This window comes from Amia ocellicauda, chromosome 12 (assembly GCF_036373705.1).
Source record: "Amia ocellicauda isolate fAmiCal2 chromosome 12, fAmiCal2.hap1, whole genome shotgun sequence".
Classification (NCBI taxonomy): domain Eukaryota; kingdom Metazoa; phylum Chordata; class Actinopteri; order Amiiformes; family Amiidae; genus Amia; species Amia ocellicauda.
In genome coordinates, this window is record NC_089861.1 from 29677310 (window position 1) to 29703885 (window position 26576).

The window sequence follows — 26576 nt, forward strand, 5'->3', positions numbered from 1 at the left end:
ATTTGAGCTACAGTAGCTCGTCTGTTAGATCGGACCACACGGGCCAGCCTTCGCTCCCCACGTGCATCAATGAGCCTTGGCCCCCCATGACCTTGTCGCCGGTTCACCACTTTTCCTTCCTTGGACCACTTTTGATAGATACTGACCACTGCAGACCGGGAACACCCCACAAGAGCTGCAGTTTTGGAGATGCTCTGACCCAGTCGTCTAGCCATCACAATTTGGCCCTTGTCGAAGTCGCTCAGATCCTTACGCTTGCCCATTTTTCCTGCTTCTAACACATCAACTTTGAGGACAAAATGTTCACTTGCTGCCTAATATATCCCACCCACTGACAGGTGCCATGATAATGAGATTATCAGTGTTATTCACTTCACCTGTCAATGGTCATAATGTTATGGCTGATCAGTGTCTACACATATGTGTGTTCTATGGCTCTGCAATAAGTGAACACACTCATTGTTACAAATACAAAGTGGAGAACATATAATGATGGGGGCGAACTGTCGTCGGGAACGAATTGTCGCAGGACGAAATGTTGTGGGGCGAATTGACGGGGACCCCTACTCTACCCTCTCTAGCCACTCTACCTCCATACTGCCTTCTCAAAGGGAACCCTGTCTCCACCATTCCCTGTTAGGGAATCAGATGGGAGGTGAAGATCTACAGTAGCCGTGCGGATTACTGTAAATAGTTTAATTAAATGAAAGGATGCTGATCTGATAAGATACAGCCAAAATGTTGCAATGGACAAATTTAATAATTACATATTTTTATGAAAGCAGAATAAGCAAAACGGCAACACAGGCATAGTATAACCAAAAGTGTTATCAATAGTTTGCATTTGCAGTAATTCGTTATCCTATCCAAATTTAAGATAAATCCATGTAAATGTGCATCCTAGCTGATTCTGTCATCTTAACAATAACATACTTAATATAATACCAAAATAACAACTGAATAAAATCGTCCTAACCAGTGCCATGCCATGCTCTTTAACAGAGTGTGCTTTCAGGGGATCCTCACATGTAACCTTTAAATGTTTACAAACCAATAGATATCACTTAAAAGAAAGTAAGACATCAATACTGTGTTAATTGCCGAAACAAGATGCATAACATTCATTGATACTGAAAAAATACCAGCTTAATTGCATTGATTTCAGTGTGTGTTTTCGGTGCCGGGTGATTTGAAACTCGTGACTGCATTTCTCATGGATAGAAAAATACAATGCATTTAAATCCCATTTGTTATAGCAAGTTGCTTGATCCGTGTATCTTCACAAATAGAACAAAATAAATTGTAGACTGTGTAAGCATTTAACGTACTTACAATTTAGAGAAGATACCTGTTTATGTTTTCAAGAAAATGCGTTTCACATATGACTGATTAGCAGAAAACAAAACATGTGCATGCATTAAAATGACAGTGAATGACATACACCTTTGACATTAACGCATTATTGATATGTCTGATTTATGTCAGTTTGTAAAAATGTAAACGGTATCAAAATGCACTTTCACTTGTTTAAAAATGCATACACTACAAAATGCAAAGTACAATATGCAAGAAAATTAAACAAATGCAAATCTTAATTACCATTTTAATTGTCTACTGTGGATAAAAATAACCAAATTCAATCCGTGCAATGGTTGTTTTAGCTAATGGTATTTCTTTTAAGACTAAACATGGCTTGAGCATGTTTTGGTTCTGAGGTAGAATTACTTAAGTGTCATTAACTTAGTTTGAAGTCACCTTTTTTGTTTGTTATCAAACTGAGGAAGAAGCTGGGTAAAACTTCTGTTAGCAGCATGTAGTTTATATTTGGGTTTGTTGCCCTGGTCTATGGAATATATAAAGTACCATTGAGTTTCACAAAATAAATATTCAGTTGGAATGTGATGCTAGTCTCTGTGGAGACAGGGAATGGCAGCCCATTTGTCAGTTTGGGGGGGGGGGGGGGGTCTCCAGCATGGACGTGTTATCTGTCGTACTTTGGTGAGAACAGGCCTGTCATAAAACACAGAACCTCAAAGCTGTCTCCTTAAGTCCTTTAACACAAGCCTAAATTTCTCAGTTAGGAAGGTATATGAATTTGTGTATATATTTGCCAAAATAAGGTCGTATGATTTAGATTACTAAATTGACTGACATCATGCTTTCCACAGGGATAAGCAGGGCAGGTTTCACATGGGAAGGGGTGTAGCAAAAAATGTGGCAAATCCACTTTTTAATCAGGCAATAGAAAAAGACTTGGATTCCTATAAAACTGCAGCCAGTCTGATATCCTCATGACCCCATCAGCTTTCCTCCTCAGGATATCAAATACTGGTCCTGTATAATCCCATTCCCTACACACGGTTCCCTTTCTTCTAGCTCTGGCTTCTCAATCCACGTCCATGCATCTCTGTCTGAACACCCCCTCTGAGCATTAAGTGTCCTCTTTAAAGACAAGGCTTTGGGCAGTCTTAGGGTGGGGAGATAATTTAGAAAGTGCTCCAGTTGGGAGGACGGGAGACACCATTAAGTTCGACAGGTGCACTACTGTCAGGTGATGAGAAACCCATGCAAAAATGTATCAAACGCATACAAATCTATTAAGTCAATTAAGACAATTAAATGAAGTAATTGAATAACTAAACTGAATAATTCAAGAAAGTAATTGAAAATCAAACCCACACTAACCCACACACAATAAAATACCCACTGTCTGTGGAACCATGTGACCTGGCCTGCCCAAGCAGGCGATGTCATGTGATGCAGACCTTTCTCTGGAGGGCCCACGAGTCTGGAGCCCAAGCCTGCTTAACTGGGAGAGCCGCTGGACCTTTACTTTGCCCAGCACGCTACGGCCCCGGACACAGTCACTGCTTCACAGGCACCGCCCTGCTGGTCACTGTGATAAGTCATAGCGCAAGGGTACTGGGCGCTCCTTGGCAGCCACCGTGGTGGCGCACTGCAAGCTCTGGCGGTCATAGGCGAGGCGGGTGCATGAGACTGACCATATCACCAGGCTTTACTATCGGCCCCTCCACGGAGGATATGCTGACACCCACTCTCCAGGACAAGGAGCAGTCCCTGCAGCTGGCCTGGGTTTACCCTTTTACACCCCAGCCCAATCCCCGCTGCCAGCCTGCAGGAGTGCGACGACGGAGAGGCCCCCTCCAAGTGAGGCCAGGTCAGGTCAGGTCTCTTCAGATGCATCCTTGCCGCAATTGGGCATGCCAAGTCACAGTCACTCCAGCGTGTTGGATGGTGCTCTGTTGGTGGTGGAGTCCTCATAATATAACCCTCAGTGTGCCCCTGAACCAATCTGTCACCAAGTGGTGATGACAACAGATGCCCAAAAAGGTTGGGGAGCAGTCTGCAATGGACGTGGAGTCCGAGGCAGATGGACGGCGCATGCACCAATCCTCTACAGCAACGTCCTTGAGTTACAAGCGGTGCTCTTCTGGCTGTTTCACATTCTGCCAGTCCTACGGGACAGACATGGATCTTAATAAGCAAGGAGGTCTCTGGACACGTAGACTAGATTGTCTAGCATGCCGTCTGCTTCTGTGGACACTGGCTCCGTTCCATCAGAGCAGTTCACCTCCCCGGCTTATCCAACATGGTGGCGGACCTCCTCTCTCAGAAGGGTTCAAAATGGAGCCTCCACCCACTTGTAATCCAACAGCTGTAGAGCTGGAGTGGAAGTGGATCTCTTCACTTCAGCAGAGTCCAACTACTGTCCACTATAGTTCTCTGTCTGCTCAAGAATCCCGTTGGTCCTGGAGAAGGTCAGGAGAGAACGAGTGACAATTCTGCTAATAGCGCCCCTGTGGCCTTGCAGATTCTGGTTCGCGGAACTGGTCTCTCTACTGGTCGGAGGGTGCTAGCAGCTACCCGTATTCCTACCGCCACACAACAATTCACACCTGGTGCCAAGACGGGAGTCATGACCCAGTTACTTGCCCCATTGAGGTCATATTACAATTTTTACAATAGCTGTTGGACCAGGGCAAGTCTGGCAGTGTATCTTGCGGATATCTCCACACGTCATGTCCGGATTGATGGTGAGCCTCCTGGGTCTCATTTCCTGGCTGCGCAGTTTCTGAAGGGAGCTTGTAGGCTGTGGTCTCCTTGTGCTTCTTCGCTGCCCGCATAGAGCCTTGATGTAGGCTGGACACACTTAATCAAGGCCCTTTTGAGCCACTGTAGTCAGCTGACCTCAAATTAGTGTGACTAAAGACCACGTTTTTGCTGGCAATCACCTCTGCAAAACACATGAGTGAGTTACACGCCCTGTCCATACACCCATCATGTATCCGTCTAGCGGCAGATAACTCCAGGGTTACTCTTCGGTTTAATCCTGCATTCCTCCTGAAAGTGCTGTCTCCATTCCATGTCAACAGGCCAACTGAGTTGATGGCTTTCCATCCTCCTCCCTTCTCTTTGAAGGAGGAGAGTCGGCATCACCTGCTCTGCCCTGTGTGGGCCCTCAGGTGCTATCTGGTGCACACAAAGGTCACTCGGCGCTTGGACCAGCTGTTCGTGTCCTACGGAGCAAGGACACAGGGCCAGGCGCTTTCTAAGCCGGGCCTCTCACATTGGACTGTGGACACCATTGCCATGGCCTATGAGTCCACTGGAACCCTGGACCCCTGCAACAAATATCTGTTGGATGAACCTAGAATGAAAACCCCAAACAAACAGATTCTTAGTTGAAATTACTTTATTTAAAGTATCATGTGTTATTAATAAGCTGTATATAACTACATTTGTTTATGTCGCATTGTATTTTGTTATTTATATTAACAAATGTTTTTCGAATTCCTGTAGAGGAATATGCTTAAATACCAGTTTTACCTTATATAATATATTTTTTTACAGTATATAGTAGTTAAACATTTACAGTGGCTCGTTGAGGACATCCAAAAAAAAAAAAAAACACCTCTGGTTATCTCGTGATCACAATATAACGAGTTATTATGTCGTGACCACGATATAAATTACCTCCCGTTAACTCGTGATCGCGACATAGAGTCTCTGGAACCCTACTGAGGGATGGAACATCATTCTTCCAAAAGATATTCCCTCATTTGGTGTTTTGATGATGGTGGTGTAGAGCGCTGTCTAACACATCGGTCCAAAATCTCCCACAGGTGTTCAATTGGGCTGAGATCTGAGCCCATAGTATATTATTAACTTCACTTTCACACTCATTAAACCTTTCAGTGACCGATCGCTTTCACCATAAGATAAAGGTGATCACTCAGAATAACTTAGTAATGATTTGCAGTGACCCATCCCTCTAAGGGGAAAAGTGGACCCAAACTATGCCAGGAAAATGCCCCCTACAGCATAACAGAGCCTGTATCGTTGTCTTGGTGTCGCCACACATGCACTCGCCCACTTGTCCAGAACACTAGTCAGTTGAGCGTCTTTGTCACTGAAGCTCCTGCCATTTGTGCCCCAATAATGACCCCTCTTTCAAAGTCACTTAGATCCTTTCCTCTGGCCATTTTGATCCAAAATTGAGGTCAACTGGGCCTGCTCAGCATTTTTATATGTCACAGAGCATGATAAGGTGTTAATTATGGATGGTTCGATACCACTTTTTCTTTTCCAAAATTCTTATCACAACATTTAGTTAATGCAATATATATATATATATATATATATATATATATATATATATATATATATATATATATATATATATATACACTCACCTAAAGGATTATTAGGAACACCATACTAATACTGTGTTTGACCCCCTTTCGCCTTCAGAACTGCCTTAATTCTACGTGGCATTGATTCAACAAGGTGCTGAAAGCATTCTTTAGAAATGTTGGCCCATATTGATAGGATAGCATCTTGCAGTTGATGGAGATTTGTGGGATGCACATCCAGGGCACGAAGCTCCCGTTCAACCACATCCCAAAGATGCTCTATTGGGTTGAGATCTGGTGACTGTGGGGGCCAGTTTAGTACAGTGAACTCATTGTCATGTTCAAGAAACCAATTTGAAATGATTCGACCTTTGTGACATGGTGCATTATCCTGCTTGAAGTAGCCATCAGAGGTGGTGGTCATAAAGGGATGGACATGGTCAGAAACAATGCTCAGGTAGGCCGTGGCATTTAAACGATGCCCAATTGGCACTAAGGGGCCTAAAGTGTGCCAAGAAAACATCCCCCACACCATTACACCACCACCACCAGCCTGCACAGTGGTAACAAGGCATGATGGATCCATGTTCTCAATCTGTTTACGCCAAATTCTGACTCTACCATCTGAATGTCTCAACAGAAATCGAGACTCATCAGACCAGGCAACATTTTTCCAGTCTTCAACTGTCCAATTTTGGTGAGCTTGTGCAAATTGTAGCCTCTTTTTCCTATTTGTAGTGGAGATGAGTGGTACCCGGTGGGGTCTTCTGCTGTTGTAGCCCATCCGCCTCAAGGTTGTACGTGTTGTGGCTTCACAAATGCTTTGCTGCATACCTTGGTTGTAACGAGTGGTTATTTCAGTCAAAGTTGCTCTTCTATCAGCTTGAATCAGTCGGCCCATTCTCCTCTGACCTCTAGCATCAACAAGGCATTTTCACCCACAGGACTGCCGCATACTGGAAGTTTTTCCCTTTTCACACCATTCTTTGTAAACCCTAGAAATGGTTGTGCGTGAAAATCCCAGTAACTGAGCAGATTGTGAAATACTCAGACCGGCCCGTCTGGCACCAACAACCATGCCACGCTCAAAATTGCTTAAATCACCTTTCTTTCCCATTCAGACATTCAGTTTGGAGTTCAGGAGATTGTCTTGACCAGGACCACACCCCTAAATGCATTGAAGCAACTGCCATGTGATTGGTTGGTTAGATAATTGCATTAATGAGAAATTGAACAGGTGTTCCTAATATTCCTTTAGGTGAGTGTATATATATATATTCTAGTGTCATACACTGGATTAAAATATGACTATAAATAACTCAAACAAATATATATGGAAATGCTTATTTATATATAAAGTATATATAAATATTTCCAGTGAAAAAATATAATTTTCAATGTAGAATGTAACTCAACTTAACATTAATGTAAATAGCATCTCCAGTGTTGGTCCTAAGTTATACATTTAAGTTTTCACTTTATTTTTCATTCAATAGCCTAATAGTTTAGCAATGTGAGCTGCACCGAAAATGCCTTAACATTAGCGTCCTTGTGGCAATGTTTTCTGGTCATAACAGAGAAATACAAAATGTATTAGACTATGTATGTAACTAATTTATACAATCTACTTAACTAAACAATTTACTTTTCCACGTTTCCAAACCACACTCAACACACACTCCAGTGTTTTTGGCCTATATTGGACTGATACCAACTTTGGATTATCGGATCGGCGCATCTCTAGTGTTAATTGCTTAATGGTATCATGCAGTACATTTGTTTGGATGCATCTGCATTCGTTATGTTCCTCCACTAATTTATTCAGGTTTTTCCTTTAATTTGTCACCTGTCTATATGTATATATATTTATTTATATAAAATAATGTCCTAATTGATAACTATCTTCTATCTTCATTATTTAAAGAAATGCACAGACTTCTAATACAAGACTTTCATACAGTAATAAAGATTGTTACTTCACTTCTATATAAACATCTATTTTTAAACAGTTTTTTTTATTTTCTTTTCAGGTTTCATTTCCTTGTTGATTTTCTCTCTCAGTAAAACTGTTGCAATTTATATTGTATATACTGCTACTCCACATCACAGATCACAGATCTGTGAACTGCAATTGCTGGGCTGCTAATTTTAAGAAGTAAACTTGAGTGCTCTATACACATTCAGATTTTGTGGATAGAAAATGTGTGGCTTAATTACATTGAGTAACATCCATATTTAATTCATAACGAAATTCCTCATCATTCCTGCTGATAATTAGACATTTAACATAAAATAACTACATTATCTGTACACCTGGTTTAACCCCTCCCCACATCATCGCCCCACCACCCCTCCAAAACCAGCACCACCCGCAAATTATTCGTCATGACATGACATGATTTCTTATTTCTCTGACATGTGACTTCCTGCACTGGGCACTTTAGAGAAGGAAACAAACTCCAGTGCTATATAAAGATTTACTTTCATGTTTTAAAAGTCCCCAGTGTTACTGGTAGCCCTCAGTCAGTCAGAGCGCAGAGCACAGCCTGTGAGTGCGGAGCTCTCTACACGACACTGAGCAACCCAAGGGACCTGGAGCCACTGTGAGTCACATACACCATTAACACCATACAGCAGCACAGAGCTATGCATTGATCTCTGCATATCCTCAGATTTGCACAATGATTAAAATACAAATCAGTACAATAACAAGAAGGCGAGAGGAAGGATAGAGGAGGATATTTCCAGCTCCCTCAGATTGCACTGCTTGTGCTTGTGGACGGCCTCCTTCAGTTCATAACTTGCATTTCTGTAGGATTAAAGACTGGTGGCCTGTCAATAATGCTGATTCAGTGTCATTTAGTCAGAGACTTGGATATGTGATTAACGATTGTGAATTTACCCCGATATTCCCACATGGGAACAATTTGATATTTGTAATATGTTGTGGAATTGTGTGATCTCTATATGCTGCCAACATTCCCTCCTTTTTGTATACAGTATTTAAAATATTTGGGGTATATTTTTAATATTTTTGTGTGAAATTAATACATTGAAAAATATTTTAGAAATTAACCTCACCGTATATTTGCAAACTAATAAAAATGATATATGGATTTCTGAATAAGAAAAAGTTAATACATCCCATATATTATAAATATACAAAAAGGGCCCAATTTTGGCATGTGATGAATATGCTGAGCACAGACTTCTACTATATATTACACATGTTTGTGTTTTTGAATTTGGGTATGTAGTTATTATTAACTTTTTTCTAAAAATACTGATATGTATATGTGTCTTGTTGCAGTTTTGGATATGAGAAAGTTCTAGAAATTAGTATTTAGGTGAATAGCGATAATTCAAAACTAAAACAGAATATTCTACTACAATGTTGTTTGGTATTTTCCTCTTTGTATTCTACATTAAATAACAATCTTCCAGAGATTATACATATTCATTAAGTGGATTCATTTTTTGCGCCATTAACTTGCATATAGATCAAGCTTGAATGCTTATATGTTTATACAGTGAGGGGAAAAAAGTATTTGATCCCCTGCTGATTTTGTACGTTTGCCCACTGACAAAGAAATGATCAGTCTATAATTTTAATGGTAGGTGTATTTTAACAGTGAGAGACAGAATGACAACAAAAAAATTTTGTCCCACTCCTCTTTGCAGATCCTCTCCAAGTCATTAAGGTTGCGAGGCTGACGTTTGGCAACTCGAACCTTCAGCTCCCTCCACAGATTTTCTATGGGATTAAGGTCTGGAGACTGGCTAGGCCACTCCAGGACCTTAATGTGCTTCTTCTTGAGCCACTCCTTTGTTGCCTTGGCTGTGTGTTTTGGGTCATTGTCATGCTGGAATACCCATCCACGACCCATTTTCAATGCCCTGGCTGAGGGAAGGAGGTTCTCACCCCAAGATTTGATGGTACATGGCCCCGTCCATCGTCCCTTTGATGCGGTGCAGTTGTCCTAATGTTTCCACCTCCATGTTTGACGGTTGGGATGGTGTTCTTGGGGTCATTCCTCCTCCTCCAAACACGGTGAGTTGAGTTGATGCCAAAGAGCTCGATTTTGGTCTCATCTGACCACAACACTTTCACCCAGTTCTCCTCTGAATCATTCAGATGTTCATTGGCAAACTTCAGACGGGCCTGTACATGTGCTTTCTTGAGCAGGGGCACTGCAGGATTTCAGTCCTTCACGGCGCAGTGTGTTACCAATTGTTTTCTTGGTGACTATGGTCCCAGTTGCCTTGAGATCATTAACAAGATCCTCCCGTGTAGTTCTGGGCTCATTCCTTACCGTTCTCATAATCATTGAAACTCCACGAGATGAGATCTTGCATGGAGCCCCAGACCGAGGGAGACTGACAGTTATTTTGTGTTTCTTCCATTTGCGAATAATCGCACCAACTGTTGTCACCTTCTCACCAAGCTGCTTGGCGATGGTCTTGTAGCCCATTCCAGCCTTGTGTAGGTCTACAATCTAGTCCCTGACATCCTTGGACAGCTCTTTGGTCTTGGCCATGGTGGAGAGTTTGGAATCTGATTGATTGATTGCTTCTGTGGACAGGTGTCTTTTATATAGATAACGAGCTGAGATTAGGAGCACTCCCTTTAAGAGAGCAAATCAATTTATAACTTTTTTGAAATGCGTTTTTCTGGATTTTTTTTTGTTGTTATTCTGTCTCTCACTGTTAAAATACACCTACCATTAAAATTATAGACTGATCATTTCTTTGTCAGTGGGCAAACGTACAAAATCAGCAGGGGATCAAATACTTTTTTCCCTCACTGTATATGTATGAGACTTCATTCAACTAAGGTTTCTCAAGCTTGCAGGAAAAAGTAAGTTATAATTTTCATTTTGGGCTACTGAGTCTAGACTGAGACTGAATTATTATTATTATTATTATTATTATTATTATTATTATTATTATTATTATTATTTATTATTATTTTTATTTATTTATTTATTTATTTATTTATTAGCAGATGCCCTTATGCAGGTCGACTTACAAAATATATTGAGAATGAACGCTGTAGTGTCCTCCACCTGTTTCTTCTGTCTGCCTTCCTGCAATCCATATTGAGCACCCTGTAACTATTAATTCATTAATAATATGTACAATGGTTTTCTAGGTTTTTTAATAATGAATGGAAGGATTTCAGGAAGTGTTTAAACTGTGTGTCTACAGCTCTTGTTTCCTGTGTCTCTGCAGTGACTCCCTATAGGAGTGTTGTCTGACAGACCTGAAGCTGCAGCTATGGGTGTGGAAGAGACACTGCACTTACTGGGGGCGACTCTGCTCCTCATGCCTGGTAACACTTCTGTCACATGAATGTATATACATTCAACACAGGAGACCCAGCCCTGTACTGTGGTCATTCTCCATAATGTGTTTAGATAAGAAAAAAGCTGAGCACTGAGCAAACTAAGCCACTTGCAGTACTGTGATCCTCCTAGTTTAGTTCTTACTGAGCTGCATGCTTATGTACATTTACAGCTTGTCTGCATTATTGCAAAATGCATACATCTATATATGCATACTTATATATGAATGTAATTACACTCACTTACACTCATTATCCTGAGCACTGCTGTACCTCTAACTGGCCAATGCTGACGACTGGCCTGGTGTTTCTGCAGGTGTCCTCAGCAGTGAGTGGGGTGTGACCTATCAAGAGCAATCCATCTGTACTGTGAGAGGCTCCTCTGTGGTGTTTCCCTGTTCTTATAGATACCCTGACAAAGTTAAAGAGGTCACACAAGTGATGTGGTGTCGGGATCATGAAAAGTGCACCGATACCTCATATGTGTATCACAGTGGAGGGGGTTCAATCAGCCCTGAATACCGACACAGAGCAGAGTACCTGGGGAATAAACAGAAGATCTGCACTTTGAAGATAAAGGACATAAGAACAGCTGACAGAGGGAGCTATAGATTCAGATTTGAAACCAATGTTGATCAATGGACTGGTGCCCCTGGAGTGACTCTTTCTGTCTCTGGTAAGATTGGTGATTCTTTTAAACCAAAGTCTGATTTATGTATTTAAGACATAATTCATGTCACTATTGTATCACAATAGAACACTGTATAGACACTTTCTTTTGTAATCAGATTTCCAATCTATCTTTCAAATATTCTAACTAAAATGTGATCTGTTTATTTTACAAAGATGAAGCTTTGAAAGTAACAGTGACATCCACAAGAAGTGATGAGATCACTGTGGGAGACAGCGCGACCCTGACCTGTAGCACAGAGAGCTGCTCTCCAACACAGACAGAGCTCAGCTGGTTTAAAAATGGCCGGCCCATCTCTCACACACAGACACCAGCCAACACACTGCGCTTTAATCCTGTTTCCTATCAAGACTATGGGAACTACTCCTGTGGCCTGAAAGACAATGCAAGTGTACTGTCTCCACAAATCACTTTGGATGTTAAATGTAAGTGCCTATCAGCCTATGTATAATTTCAGTTTAATTTAATTGTACATAATCACAATTCTATTTCTCATCCAGTTTAACTAAGTTTACTTTATTAGAATGTTAATTGTTTAATCTAAATTTTAAGGACTTCAATGACAAGAGAATCAGCTTAGTAGCTGGTTCAAGAAAGTGGATGAGAATTGACTGTTAGACAGAAAAATGCCCCCAATAGCATCTCAATATGACCATGAAGAGGACTGTTTCACAGATAATAATTTATTTTGGAAAGAATAATTAACATTCAGTAGTGGGACACATTCTCTCATTCTAACAGTATTTAAAACCATGTTTTCTATGTTAAATGTTAATCTACAGCTCTCATTTGCTTTCTCTTTCAGACGCCCCAAAGGACACCTCAGTGTCAGTCAGCCCCTCTGGTGAAATAGTGGAAGGCAGTTCTGTCACCCTGACCTGCAGCAGCAAAGCAAACCCACCAGTGCAGAACTACACTTGGTTTAAGACCAATGGAGCTGCTGTCTGGGAGAAAGGATCAGGGCAGAGTTTCACCATTACAGAGATCAGCTCTGGAGACAGTGGGCAATACTACTGTGAAGCACAGAATAAACATGGAGCTCACAACTCTACAGCTGTAACTATGGATGTACAGTGTGAGTATATCTTTGCTACTGTGAGTACTGAAGTTCAGAGGGGTCAGTGAACTCCCTGTGGGGTCACACAGTGTCCAGTGATCAGGCTGGGAATCAAACCCAAGACCTCCTGGACCTTCACCCTTCTCTCTGAGCTGTAGAGGACTCTGGGGCTTCACTGCCTGGACACTGTGTTCAGTTGAACCCTGAATGATCACAGACTGTTCTCTCTTCCAGACGCCCCAAAGAACACCTCAGTGTCAGTTAACCCCTTTGGTGAAATAGTGGAAGGCAGTTCTGTCACCCTGAACTGCAGCAGCAATGCAAACCCACCAGTGGAGAGATACACCTGGTTTAAGACCAATGGAGCTGCTGTCTGGGAGAAAGGATCAGGACAGAGTATCAACATTACAGAGGTCAGCTCTGGAGACAGTGGGCAGTACTACTGTGAAGCACACAATAAACATGGAGCTCACAACTCTACAGCTGTAACTATGGATGTACAGTGTGAGTCAGGTACACAACATCTTATTAGAAAGTTATATAAAAATATATGGCAACGAAAGAATCACAAAGATGTAGAACTTACTGGTTAAGAAATATCCTGAGAGATAGCACACCCTGGGTTGAATGCTCTTTAATTACTTAATTAAACCATTTCAAGTGTTAATAAAAATACCCGATTCTAGTTTCCTTATTTTTACTTCAGTGTCAGCAGCTCAGGCCATCTACGTATAATAAAATATGAAACTGTTTTGTCTTTTGCTTTGAATTCCAGTCAAGTGGAAGACAGTGCTTCCAGCTGTCCTGGGGAGTGTGCTGTCTGTCTGTATTGTCACTGCAGTGATTCTCATCTGTGTCAGAAGGTCAGTGGCATCAACGCTGCATGTGTGTGAGTTTGTAACGTTCTGAACTCTCAAGGCAAAATACAACTGTATGTCTATGTATATTGTTCTCAGAAAGTGCCAACAAGACGTGGACTGTGTTGAAAAAGTTGACAGAGAGACTTACTTGCTCTGGTCTTTGTGTTTTGTGTGCTTCAAAGGAGGAAGGCTGGTCCATCTGGAGAGGAGAGTAGCAGGGACACAGGGACTCAGGTATAGATTCAGAAAAATATTATTAATAATGTTAATAATATTAATAATATGAGATATATTACATACCTGGGTTACACTATATAATAAGGTGTTAAAGGTAGCTAAAATGTGTCCCTCTTATGAATCATTTATAATCAAATGGGTAAAATAATGTCATTATTTATGTATTGCTTTATAACCTGTTCATACATTATTTTAAGAGCGACACTTTTTAGCTACCTTTTTGGTTTTGTGACCATTCTAACTAATTTATAATGCATTGTTTGTATTTTATAAAATAGCTATTAATAATATATTAAACATTTATACTATGAAATCTAAATATAGCTGGCTGGCTCTGTGTGTTTGTGTGTGTGCGTGTGTGTGTTCACTAATAATACATTTGTAAGCAGCTTACCCACAGCGGTAACATTTCAGTTTCCCCAGATACATTTACTTACTTACTATTAACCAGTAGGAGATCCATAATGCAAACACAATTAATTAATCACAGACAGCAGACCAGTTCTTGGCTCTGGCTTGTGAGGGAGTCTCCAGTAGAGCACTATGGAAACCACTGACTGGTCTGTGATCCTGAGAAATGGCCACTCAGGACTGTCACAATCTAGAAGCAGTGTGCAGTGATAAAAGTAACACACTATTTAAAGACACCTTGCATGGCCAGAGTGATGATTACAAAAACTTTGGAGGGGTGGGGGGCAGGGTACAGTAATTTAGCTATAGCCGTGTGTCTTATTCTATATGTTCCCAACTGTAAACAGGCAGTCATGGAGGACATATATGCGAATGTGCGATATCCACACCCCTCAGAGAAAGAGCAGTGCCAGAGTGCACCGATAGAGGAGGATGAAGACGACTATGAGAACATCAGCTTCCACACCAATACTGCACCCAGGCAAGTCTCCAGGCCTCCCTCCCACCAGCACTGTGCTCCCTGTGCTGAGATAATGAGGATTCTCCCCAACCTGAGCTCTGCTCCCAGTGCAGCCCATTACATTACATTACATTATTTGTCATTTAGCAGACACTCTTATCTAGAGCGACTTAAATTTGTACCCATTTATACAGATGGGCAGTTTACTGGAGCAATCTAAGTGGCCCCTCACTGCTGGCATCACCTGTAACACACAGAGAGCCGCAGACACTGTCGCATTACCACGGTGCTCCTGTTACTTTTGACCCTGATCAGCTGAATCAGAGACACTTGTTCACTATTATGACTAACTACATTTATGTTTGTTGTGCAGATATGTATAGTCACTGCTCTGGAGTCAGAGGAAACCTGGGTTGTGCTGGATACTGTGCAGTGAAGAGGAAATGGCGGGGAAACATCACTTTACATTGACAAGCAAAAGGTTAATTATTTAGAAAACTTAAGTGAAAAAGAAAAAAGATTATTATAAACATTATTATGAAGAAGTTAATAATGTGTCTATCAATAATAATACTCTTGAATAATAATACATCCCTTAAAAAAAATCAGGAGATAAGAGGTGAGATTGAAGCAACTGTTTGGGAATTGAAAACGACTGCTTTTTGTAAAATAATAATTGTATTGTAATAAATATATTTTGCATGGTAATTTCTTGACCAAACGGTGTCTGAACGCAGGGAATAAACGAGAGCTGTGCTTCAGTCATGAACTATAAATACATGTAACCTTAGTAAATTTGGCTTTCTTGTTAAGAATTATTGTGAGAGAGGGAATTTTGAGTTACAATTCACAAATATATATAACAGTAGTCCCCAGGCATAAGGGATGCTGGGAACATCCTCCCAGACTTAAACTGGACAATAGCCACTAATGGACTGGTCAAGCACCCTGTACATAGTTGTACTGTGTGATCTTGATCGCTATCTACTGTACTTACCTGTGTGTGTCCAGCCAGGCTGGGTTTCCTAGCACCTGTACAGCCCCTCTGCTTGTTCCCTGTGTGTGTCTCCGGCCACAGACATGTAGTCCTTCAAATGATAGTTTTAAGTGCACAAAATTATAGAACATTCCTGTGTTTATTTCATGACAGAGCGGATTTAAATTTAACTTCATATCAATTTTCTTCATCTTTTTTAGAGCTCACTTGAAACTAAATACAGCAGAACTATGTGGTGAAAGCCTAAACATTTTATTTGAAATAAAACAGCAATAATAATAGTAATAATAAGTAATAATTCAGAAGCGTACTCTGCCATCTTGTGGACATTTTGGAACATGTTTTGGTGCATCTATTTATCTGTCTGTTCAGTTCTGGCAGTGCAATGATGAATTGATTTAGTTCCTCCTACTTGCATTAATTGGAAATTGTATCAGTTTTTTCTCCCTGGTGTCCATTTAATTTAGTGCCTTTGACTTAACAAGGAAAGTGAATTGAGAACGACTACATCATTGTGTTAAGGCAACTGGAAAACATGTGAGTTTAGGTCATTTTTGTCGGAGGCACTCAGAGACCGGGTTGCCTGTAGCTTAAAGGTAATCTTTTCCAGAAACATTTTTTGTTATACTGGTTGAAAGTCTCTTCACATCCTGTTAGCAATCAATAATTTAAGTGGTCTTCTGTGGAAGGGACAGCACTAAAAAAGTACCGACCAATGATTGCATTCGGTCCGAATGTAATGATAGGATGTCCTTCCTGTCTGTCAATCTATATTTGCATACCGCCGCGTCGGCAGCGCGGTAACCTTGACGCTGTCGCGAGCGCGAGAATGGAAGGCGAGCCGCAGCTACTATTTTTAAAAACATAATAAACGTAAATAAGTTGTTTACGTTCGTTATTATTGTAATGTCTAACCTGTGAATGAGACATGAGGTCATCTGAACCCGCTGCGATCGATTCCACCCACACGTCTCTCCTGGCGCTGAGACTCTGCTCTGTGTGTGTGCGCATGTGTGATAGAGGGGGCGTGGCTTTGGAGACGCTCTGAAGCGAGGGCGGCTGTATGCTTTCACAACAAGCTGCGAACTGCTGCCTCTCAGGATTGCACAGCCTAGCTCAGTGATTCCCAACCTGTGGGCCGCAAACAGATTTTTAAATGCTTTTAAAATAGAAATACATTTTTTGTTAAAAAAAAATATAGTAATTAGGCCTGTCTTGGAAGGTTCGAAGGTTCGTTCGGTTTCCAGACCTTCGGAGGTTTTGAAGGACAATCACATTTTTATTTGGCTGTATTCAAAACTGCATACTACCCATACTACATGTACATTACTGAAATGTTGGTATGTAGTACGTATAGTATGGGTAGTATGCGGTTTCAAATACATCCATTGACTTCAGATGTCACTTGTAGTCTATCTACATTAAAACATTTGATTTGTATAATCCCCATTACTTAAATAAAAGTTGTGGTATTATTGGACCAGATTAAATTTAAACAATGTATTTTGAAAATGTACGATTACACTGATAATTTAACTATTTTTTTCTTCTGAAAGAGTACTATCCCCCATCTATCAGCATGCATGTGGACCACTCTGTTATTCTGCATTATTGTTTCTTTATCTGTCATTGTGCAAAGTGTTGTGCAATATAATGCAAACGTAAAAATAAAATAAATGTCTCGAAAAACATCTGCTGTTTGGGATTTTTTGCTAAATGCACAGAAGACACCAAAAAATTTGAATGTAAGCTGTACAACTGAAGTGGTCTATCATGGAGGAACTACCAATCTCTGGGATCATTTAATCAATGTAAATTTTAATTAGTATGCATAATGTATTAGGATTAATGGGTCAATTGCAAAGAACTGAAAGCAGCACACTAACTGGTTAGTAAGCAGCTCCGTACTAAGTTCATTGCAATTTACCCATTATTATTATTATTATTATTATTATTATTATTATTATTATTATTATTATATTTTTGTTTTGTGTTTGTTTTAGTTTTGTTTTTTCATAGAAAACAGCAGCTGGCATTGTGGAACCTGAGTGGACATTGGGAAAGCTGAATTAATGCAATTGGGATCCCTGGCCTCATCAAGGGACTTTCTTTTATTTTAACCTAAATATTTTATGTTTTGAGTAGGCCTATTCTAAATTTGGTAATTGGTATCCTTGATTTTATTTTATGGACAGAATGGAGGAGGAATTACAAAGTGAGAGAGCAGTTGCAGCTGTTAAAAACTGATAATGACCAGTTACAAGAACGCACAGTAGCTGATTCGGCCCCTAGTACCTCCCAGGTAGCTGGAGGAATCTCCCCGATGGTAGAGCGATTAGTGTGTATTCCCAGGGAAAGAAGATGCCCTAGATTTAGTGGCAAGGGTGGAATTTCTGTAGCTGAATGGGTGGAGGAAGCACGGGTCAGCATACGTGGAAGGTACATGTCTATTGCAGATCAAGCCCTATTTATAATGGATCATTTAGAGGGTGAATCTAAAATTGAATTAAAATATCGTTCCCTACAAGAGAGAGAAGATCCTGAAAAGATCTTTACAATTTTGTTAGAACTGTATGATTGCTCTGAATCATATGTGGGGTTACAACAGAGTTGTTTTTGCTTGGAAACAACAAGAGGGTGAATCATTGCAGGAATTTTCTCATGCCTTATTTGCCCTTATGGAGAAGGTAGTGCAGAATGCTCCAGATGGAATGCCAAACTCTGCTGTATTATTGAGGGATCAATTTGTAGAGCATGTACAAGAAAATGCATTGCATAGGGAACTAAAACATTTTGTTCGTCTTAATTCTCAATCTACCTTTTTGGATGTTTAAAAGGAGGCTTTTTGATAGGAAGCTGAAGGAAAACGAACCTATGAAGCAAGACTGGATAGCTCAGCTTCTCCATGTTATGCATTTCAATATGAAATTCAGGGGAGGGCAGAGGTTGGTTTTGCTAGGGGTGGGAATAGATTGGAATTCGCTGAGTTACGAGGAATATTAGAGAGGCAACAAATGCAACTTGATAAACTCTCTCAATATATAGAGAGATTGCAAAATCCTGTTAATCAGAGATATCAATATAGTCAAAATGGACAACCCATATGCAGACAGTGTAATCAGGTGGGCCATATAGCCCGATACTGTGGTAAGGATCAAACTGCTGCAGTGGTATCACAGCCTCTGCAGCACTCTATGGGAAGGCAGGTTCAGAAAGTTGATCAGCCTTCGGAAAACGAATGCCCTCTGAAGTTCTGAGCCATACTTTTGGAGGGGTTAACTCTGGCTGGTGTGTCCTATGGCTGTACAATTGGTGGGTCAGTGTCCAATGGGTACTGTGGCTATGAGGGGGGTAGAAGTGCCATGTTTGTTGGACACTGGCTCTATGGCGACCACAATTTCGTAAGACTTCTTTGAGCAGTATTTTGGGTCCTAGGGTACAGAGAAGCATCCTGGTTGTGGATGGCTACAACTTCATGCGGCTAATGGCCTTGAGACTCCATATGTAGGTTATTTAGAGATAGAGATTAAGGTATTGTCAAAATCTATCCCAAATTGTGGGGTATTGGTTGTTAATATATAAAGACCCTCCTAGCGTGAGTGCTCAGTCTAAAAGAAGGATTCTGGGGTTGTTGGGAATGAAAGTTATTAGGGATTGTTACCATGAGCTGTTTGGTCAACATGGCACTGCATTGTTTAATCTCCCTGTGGTGCAACAGGCTCCCAATACATGGCAGCAGGCTTTTCTGCAGTGCCAACAGATAGAAGCAGATTCGGGGGATACTAGAGCACGGACTGTGAAAGTTCAAGGGAGAAAATTGGTACGCATACCCGCTGGTACAATGAGATTGGTAGTGACTACTTGTTCCCAAAAGGATTTTAAGTCTTTAGGATTTAAGTTTTATTGGAACCTCTAGGGTATGGAGGTGTCTTACCTGCTGGGTTGCTAGTGTCTCCTGCTATGGTCAAAATGGGTGTCACGGTTCCCACGTACTCACCCTCTCTCACCGGTAGAGGCCGCCATCACCCTGTCTTTCCCTGTTACTTCTGCCAGCTCCTGTCAATTACTCTAATAACATTCCGGTCTCCCATGTGCACTTGTTCACTCTACCTCTGTTTCCATTGGCCCTGCACCTGCCTTCCCAGTTCCTGCTCCTCTTCTTAAACCCCTCACTGCCCTCACTCGGGGCAAAGTCTCATCAGCATTGTCTACGATTCCAAGCCTTGTCTCGTTGCTCCTTGTCTCCTCGCTCCTTGTCGACCTTTGCCTGTCTTCTCATTTACGACTCCGTCTCGCCTTTGCCTGTCTGTCTGTTTGAACCCACGACCATTGCCTGTGACCTCGATCACATCCTTGCCTAGCCCTGATCTGCCATCTCCACAAACACTGCACCAGGGTCCTAATTCTCTTGCCCTGCGGTCCTCCCCTGAGACCCTGACAATGGGGAGAGGTATAGTCTATGTCCCGGTAGTAAATGTGGGGATGAGTGAGGCCCTCCTCTATCCCCGGACCACTCTCGGTACGGTATGTCAGGCTGAGATTGTGAGTTTACCCCCTGGGAAGTGATCAATGCTCCCGTTAATATTCAAAGTGTGTATGCAGGAAGCAGTCCAGAGGGAGTTGAGTCATTTGAATTCTCACAGTTGACTGTGCAGGAGCAGGGACGAGTACAACCATTACTCAGTAAATATAAATCTGTGTTTTCGGTTAAAGAGGGGGATATGGGTTGTACAACTTTGATTTCCCACCAGATCCCTTTGTTAGATGACACACCAGTCGGTCAAAGGTATAGGCGTATTTCTCCATCTCAATATGATGCTGTGAAAGCTCATATTCGACAGATGCTGGATGACCAGATTATTTGTGAAAGTAGCAGCCCATATGCTTCCCCAATAGTTCTAGTCCAAAAGAAGGATGGCAGTTTGTGGATGTGTGTTGATTATCGACAACTGAATGGCAAAACTCGCAAGGATGCTTTTCCTCTACCCCATATTAAGGAATCCTTGGATGCCTTGTCAGGGGCCCAGTGGTTTTCAACTCTTGATTTAGCCAGTGGATACAATCAAGTCCCTGTGGCTGAACCTGATCGTTCAAAGACTGCATTTTGTACTCCATTTGGACTGTTTGAATTTAATCGTATGCCTTTTGGCCTTTGTAATGCCCCAGGTACGTTTCAGCGTCTAATGAAACGTATGATTGGGGACTAGCGCTTTCAGTCTCTACTACTGTATCTTGATGATGTGGTGGTGTTTTCATCCACAGTGGATCAACATATGCAATGATTGGAACTGGTACTAGAACAATTACAACAACAGGGACTGAAAGTGAAGTTGGAGAAATGCTGTTTCTTTAGAAAGGAGGTAAAGTACCTGGGACATGTTATTTCAAATGCAGGAGTTTCTACTGATTTGGAAAAGACTTCTGTGGTAGCAAACTGGGAACATCCAAAGCATGTCTCAGAACTTCGATAATTTTTGGGGTTCACCAGCTATTATCGGAAATTTGTTGAGGGATTTGCAAGTTTGGCAGCCCCCTTGCACCAATTGGTAGCAGAATTGGTGGGGACCAAGAGGAAAAGGGGTTCTGGGAAGCAACTAGAAGAACTTTGGACTGAGGCATGTGAGCAGGGTTTTCAAACACTCAAATCAAGATTAGTGTCTGCTCCAGTGTTGGCCTACGCACATTTTTCAAACCCTTTTGTGCTTGAAATTGATGCTAGCCATAGTGGGTTAGGGGCAGTTCTCTCACAAGAACATGAAGGGAAGTTGCGCCCAGTTGCCTATGCCAGTCGGGGGCTACGGCCAACAGAGCGCAACATGGAGAATTATAGCTCTATGAAATTTGAGTTTTTGGCACTAAAGTGGGCATTGATGGAAAAATGTCGAGAGTATTTATTGGGACAGTCCTGTGTTGTGTACACTGATAATAATCCCTTAAACTACATTCAAACTGCCAAGTTGGGTGCAATGGAACAGCGCTGGGTTGCTCAAATGGCCGCGTTTGATTTTTCCAAGAAGTATCGTCCAGGTCGAAGTAATGGAAATTCAGATTCTTTGTCTCGGCAGTATTTACAGGATGAACCAGCACTTAAAGTTGCTATTCCAGGGACGCCATTTCCTAAGGTTCTGTTACAACTTCCTGGAGGCTGAATAACAGAGTCAAAATTCTATAACTGTTTTTTCCTCATATTCGAAAGCTGATTTGATCCCTCTACAGGCCTCTGATCCAATAATTGGGTGTTTTCTGGAATTCTGGCAAAGGGAGAGGGGACCTGATCCAGGTGAAAGGCAGTTATTATTGTGCCAGAGCAAAGGGTGCCCATGTAAAAAGAGAACATGTTTCGCAATGGTTATCAAATCAATATACATATTCAGTGCACAAACCAGCGCGGGTGAAGTTTAAGAGGAACTTGACACTGGTACAAGACATTGACTGGCAATGGCAGGTGGACCTGGAGGAAATGGGTCAGTACTCAAAGTTCAATAACATTATGAAATACATTCTAACCTGTATAGATGTGTTGTCCAAATACGCCTGGGCAGTACAGTTAAAAAACAAAACGGGTCAGCAAATGTGTGCAGCCTTTAAAAGAATATTCACCCAAGGGCACGTTCCAAAGAAACTGCAGACAGATCAGGGGAAAGAATTCCTCAACCAAAAAGTCTTCTCAAGCAACACCAAATTGTACATTTTGTGACAAACAGTAAAGTGAAAGCCAGTGTGGTAGAGAGTTTCAATAGGACTATAAAATCGAAAATGTGGAAGTACTTTACAACTGTGAATACTTTTAGGTATGTGGATGTCTTACCAGACCTGGTGCGCAGTTACAATCACACATTCCATAGAACTGTCAAGGAACGTTCAGTAGATGTCACCCCTGACAATGCCCTGAGGGTATGGAAGACAGTGTATGGATCATTTTTAAAAAGCAAACCTTCAATTTTCAAGTTTAAACAAGGCGATCATGTGAGGGTATCAAGGATTAAAGGGAAATTTGAAAAGTGGTATGAGCAGACATTCACTGATTAAATTTTCATAGTCAAAGAATGTGTGCCTGGATTAAGACCCATTTACAAACTAAAATATTATGCTGGTGATGAGATAAAAGGTCAGTTTTACACAGAAGAGTTACAAAAGATAAACCCAAATGTTGACAGAGTATATCGTATACAAAACATTTTAGACTCAAGAGGTCATGGCAGAAATAAACAAGTCTTAGTCAAATGGCTGGGGTGGGGGGTTAAATTTAATAGTTGGATCAAAGCTTCAGAGGTGAAAGACATAGCACCGGGGTTGTAAGAAGCTCAAAAAATGAGTGAAAACAGATTTTACCTGACTTTAACCAGCAACGCCTCACAGGATCTATTTCCTAATAACAAGATCTCCAACTTTATTGATCATCTAACCAAATCCATCGATCTATCAGGTAAATGGGAGATAGGGATGGTGGAGATGCACTACCCCATGACTGTCAATATGTTTGACAGGAAACAGAGCTTCGAATTGCATTCTGAGACAACCGATACAAACTATAAAAACTACTAGGCTACTATAAAAACATTGATATAGTGTTAACAGCCATGAATAATGCTATCAAGGCAGTCTCCACATCGCCCAAGGTATACTTTCAATACAATTATATTAGTAGAAGTGTGTGGCTTTTCGGTGATTCAACTTTGTTTTTTACCTGGGGCCAACTAGCACAAGTCTTGGGGTTCATTCCCGAGAAGGGGGGAAAAAAATCGCCCCATCCTGTGGATATTACTGTGGGTTTTAACCACATGTATGTTTATACTGATATAATTGAACACCAATTAGTGGGTGACACTTATGCCCCACTTCTGCGCTGTGTACCTAAAAAAAGGGAAAAAGGCAAGTTTGTTATGCTGTTATATGATAAGCCTCACTATGTCCCCCTGAGCATGGATCAATTCGACACCATCAGCATTGAAATAAAGACTGACCAGAACGAACATGTCACATTCGCATACGGCAAGGTGATAGTGAAGTTGCATTTCCGACCTGTTAGATACAACCACTTTTAAAATAATGGTGATTGTTGAAAACTATGGAGACCCGCACATGTATAGGAACTACTACAAGTATCAGGCGGGTAACGGCCTCCCTGGTTTCGCCGGGATGCCGGTACAATACGGTGCGGGGGTAGCTGGTATATTTAGACGTGGATTAGAAATTGTCAAACCACATGTCAGATTGGCTGCCACAAACATGGCTAAAGATGTGGGCGGGCAGGTTACAAGTGCGGTGGCCAGTAGAATAAATGCTCCGAAACAGGAGGGCTCAGGACTAATGTATATAAGGAGAGGCATTAAAAGGAAAAGAACGACACCACTGGGGCTCACAGGACCCCTGGCACCTGTTAAAGTAGGGCCAACCGGAAGAAACACAATCATAAAAGAAACAGGGCCGGTAAGAAGAGGAACTCCAGGCAACAACATCATGGGGATATATTTTAAACATGGCTTTCGTTCACCAAATCTGAACTGGACCTTTTTCAACTGGTCCCCACACAGACCAGTATTGAGAAGAGTTTCTATGTGGAGGTGCCGCCCCTGACAGCACTCTCTGACAATGCCCCACTGGAATTCTACATCACTGGAAATGGCAAAGACTATCTAGATCTGAACAACACCATCATCTATTTGACTTGTTAAATAACTAAGCACGATGGCACTGATCTGGCCCAGGATGATCGGGTGGGCCTGGTAAATTACCCTGTGGCCTCCCTCTTTAGCCAGGTCAACATCACAATCGGGGACAGACTTATTGGCCAGAGCAACAACTGTTATCCGTACAGGGCTATAATAGAATCAATTCTCAACTACAGTGAAAGCACTTTGAACACACAGTACTCTGCAGGCCTTTTTGTCAAGGACACAGCCAGCCAGCATGAATTAACCGCTCTGAACGGGGCAAACCTGGGGTTCAAAAATAGAGCTGCCTATACAGCAGGAAGTTGAAAACTGGAATTGTTGGGGTGTATTCATGCAGACATGTTTTTTCAAGACAAATTAATGCTGAACAGCGTTGATATAAAAATAAAACTCACGCGTATCAGAGAAGCGTCCTGTCTCATGAGCACCGCTGAGGATTTCAAACTGTCGGTTCTCTCAGCAGCTCTGTTTGTGAAGAGGGTCCGGGTGGTCCCCGCTGTCAGGCTGGGTCACGCCGATGCGCTGCAGGTGGCTAATGCAAAATACCCTGTAGATCGGGTTCAGATGAAAGTGTTCAGTCTGGCCAAAGGAAGCCGGGTGTGCAAACAGGAAAATTTGTTTCTGGGCCAATTGCCTAAAATAATAGTAATTGGTTTTGTGGATAACGCCGCATTCAACAGTGATGTTACAGAAAACCCCTTCAACTTTAAACATTGTGATATTAATTTCCTGGCCCTGTATGCAGATGGAAAGCAGATTCCCACTAAACTGCTACAACTGGATTTCGCAAAAGATAACTGTGTCCGGGAGTACTTTAACCTGGTGGAAACAGCCGGAAAGCGCCTAAAAGACAAGCCTCTTGTAGTGGGCCACAAAGAATTTGCTAAAGGTTACACGCTGTTTGCATTCAACCTCAGCCCGGATCAAGAGTGCACCGGGCACTATTCGCTCATAAAAACAGGGAACCTAAGAGCAGAAATTTGTTTTGCCCAACCATTACCAACCACCATGAACATGATAGTGTATGCTGTTTTTGACAACAGTTGAAATTAACATGAGACGCCAAGTCCTTTACAACTACAGCTGAAAAAAAAAAAACTATTGCTTTGTGCCTTTCGCAAAAGTAGCCATGGATACCAAGCAACTTTGTGACATTATGACTAATGACATTTACATGAGAAATTATTTTCTGGGTGTTTCCATCTGATAAGCTCCCCAAACGATCACGAGTCCAGAATAGGAGACCGGTCTGTTTCATCATGAACACCCACCCCCACGATCGTCCTGGAGAGCACTGGCTCGCTATCTATCTAGGAGGAGATGGGAAGGCTGAATTATTTGATTCTTATGGATTCCCTCCCAATGCTCCCTTTTTCCCTAAATCAATCATGCGTTTTTAAACACAAATGCCATGTTAATCATGTATAACAGTAACCAGTTGCAAGATGCTTTATCCACAACATGTGGAAACCACTGTGTGTACTTTTTACAACAGCATTGTAAAGGGCTAGCTTATCAGATTTTAAAGTTGTGTTCTGAAGATTGAATTAGTAATGACAATATGGTAATACAGTTTGTGAAAAGTTATAATAACTGGAGAACGAGGCCTGCTTGTTTGTTTTGTTTTGTAAATGAGAATTGCCAGGTGTGTAACCGAATGCATGATTTTAGGATCTGTCATAATTGATAAATCAGCCATGAACAGAAATGAGCAATGTTAGAGCCATGTATGAATGACGCTATAGAGGTATAGACACACTAGATTAGTGCTTGTGTGTGTGTGTGTTTAACTTTAATGAAATTTGAAATTCTCATATATGTAATGTATGTTAACCAGATAATAAAACATTATATACACAATAATTACGGTTTTACCTAGTTAATAAATTCACACATACAAACCATTGTTTGTTACACGTTACATTTTTATTCAGCCCAATTATCACAAAAAGGATAGGAGCCCCCTTGTACACAAATTCCCCATTCTCATTCCATGAAGTTACAGCGTTGTTGGAGACATTTTCTTAAGTAATATTTCTGCATTTTTCTTTTGCCTCTGTGGTATAGCCTCTAAAATATCATCAAAAACAGGCTCTGTAGGTGTTATTTCGGTCGGAGTATTTGTGTCGGGCATCTGCAAAGTTAAAGTGGCTTTTTCGGATTCTGCCTGCCGCGTCAGGGCCAGGTACC

General features: G+C 41.4%; 1 protein-coding gene across 1 annotated transcript; it reads left to right on the forward strand.

Annotated features, from left to right (window-relative positions):
- The first annotated feature begins 8187 nt into the window (after positions 1-8187).
- On the forward strand, positions 8188-25433 carry LOC136764052 (sialoadhesin). The gene is made up of 10 exons (XM_066717882.1): positions 8188-8257; positions 10887-10986; positions 11315-11674; positions 11845-12114; positions 12495-12764; positions 12981-13259; positions 13522-13609; positions 13789-13840; positions 14602-14735; positions 24791-25433. The coding sequence occupies exons 2-10, from the start codon at positions 10932-10934 to the stop codon at positions 25431-25433; spliced, it is 2151 nt and encodes a 716-aa protein (XP_066573979.1). The 5' UTR covers positions 8188-8257; positions 10887-10931.
- The last annotated feature ends 1143 nt before the right edge of the window (positions 25434-26576 follow it).

What these genes read in the sequence shown, in the direction of transcription:
- LOC136764052 (XM_066717882.1), top strand. Translation starts at nt 10,932, where the DNA reads ATGGGTGTGGAAGAGACACTGCACTTACTGGGGGCGACTCTGCTCCTC. An exon ending in TGTAACTATGGATGTACAGT is followed by an intron (nt 12,765 to 12,980) that starts GTGAGTATATCT and finishes TCTCTCTTCCAG; the next exon opens with ACGCCCCAAAGAACACCTCA. An exon ending in ATTCTCATCTGTGTCAGAAG is followed by an intron (nt 13,610 to 13,788) that starts GTCAGTGGCATC and finishes TGTGCTTCAAAG; the next exon opens with GAGGAAGGCTGGTCCATCTG.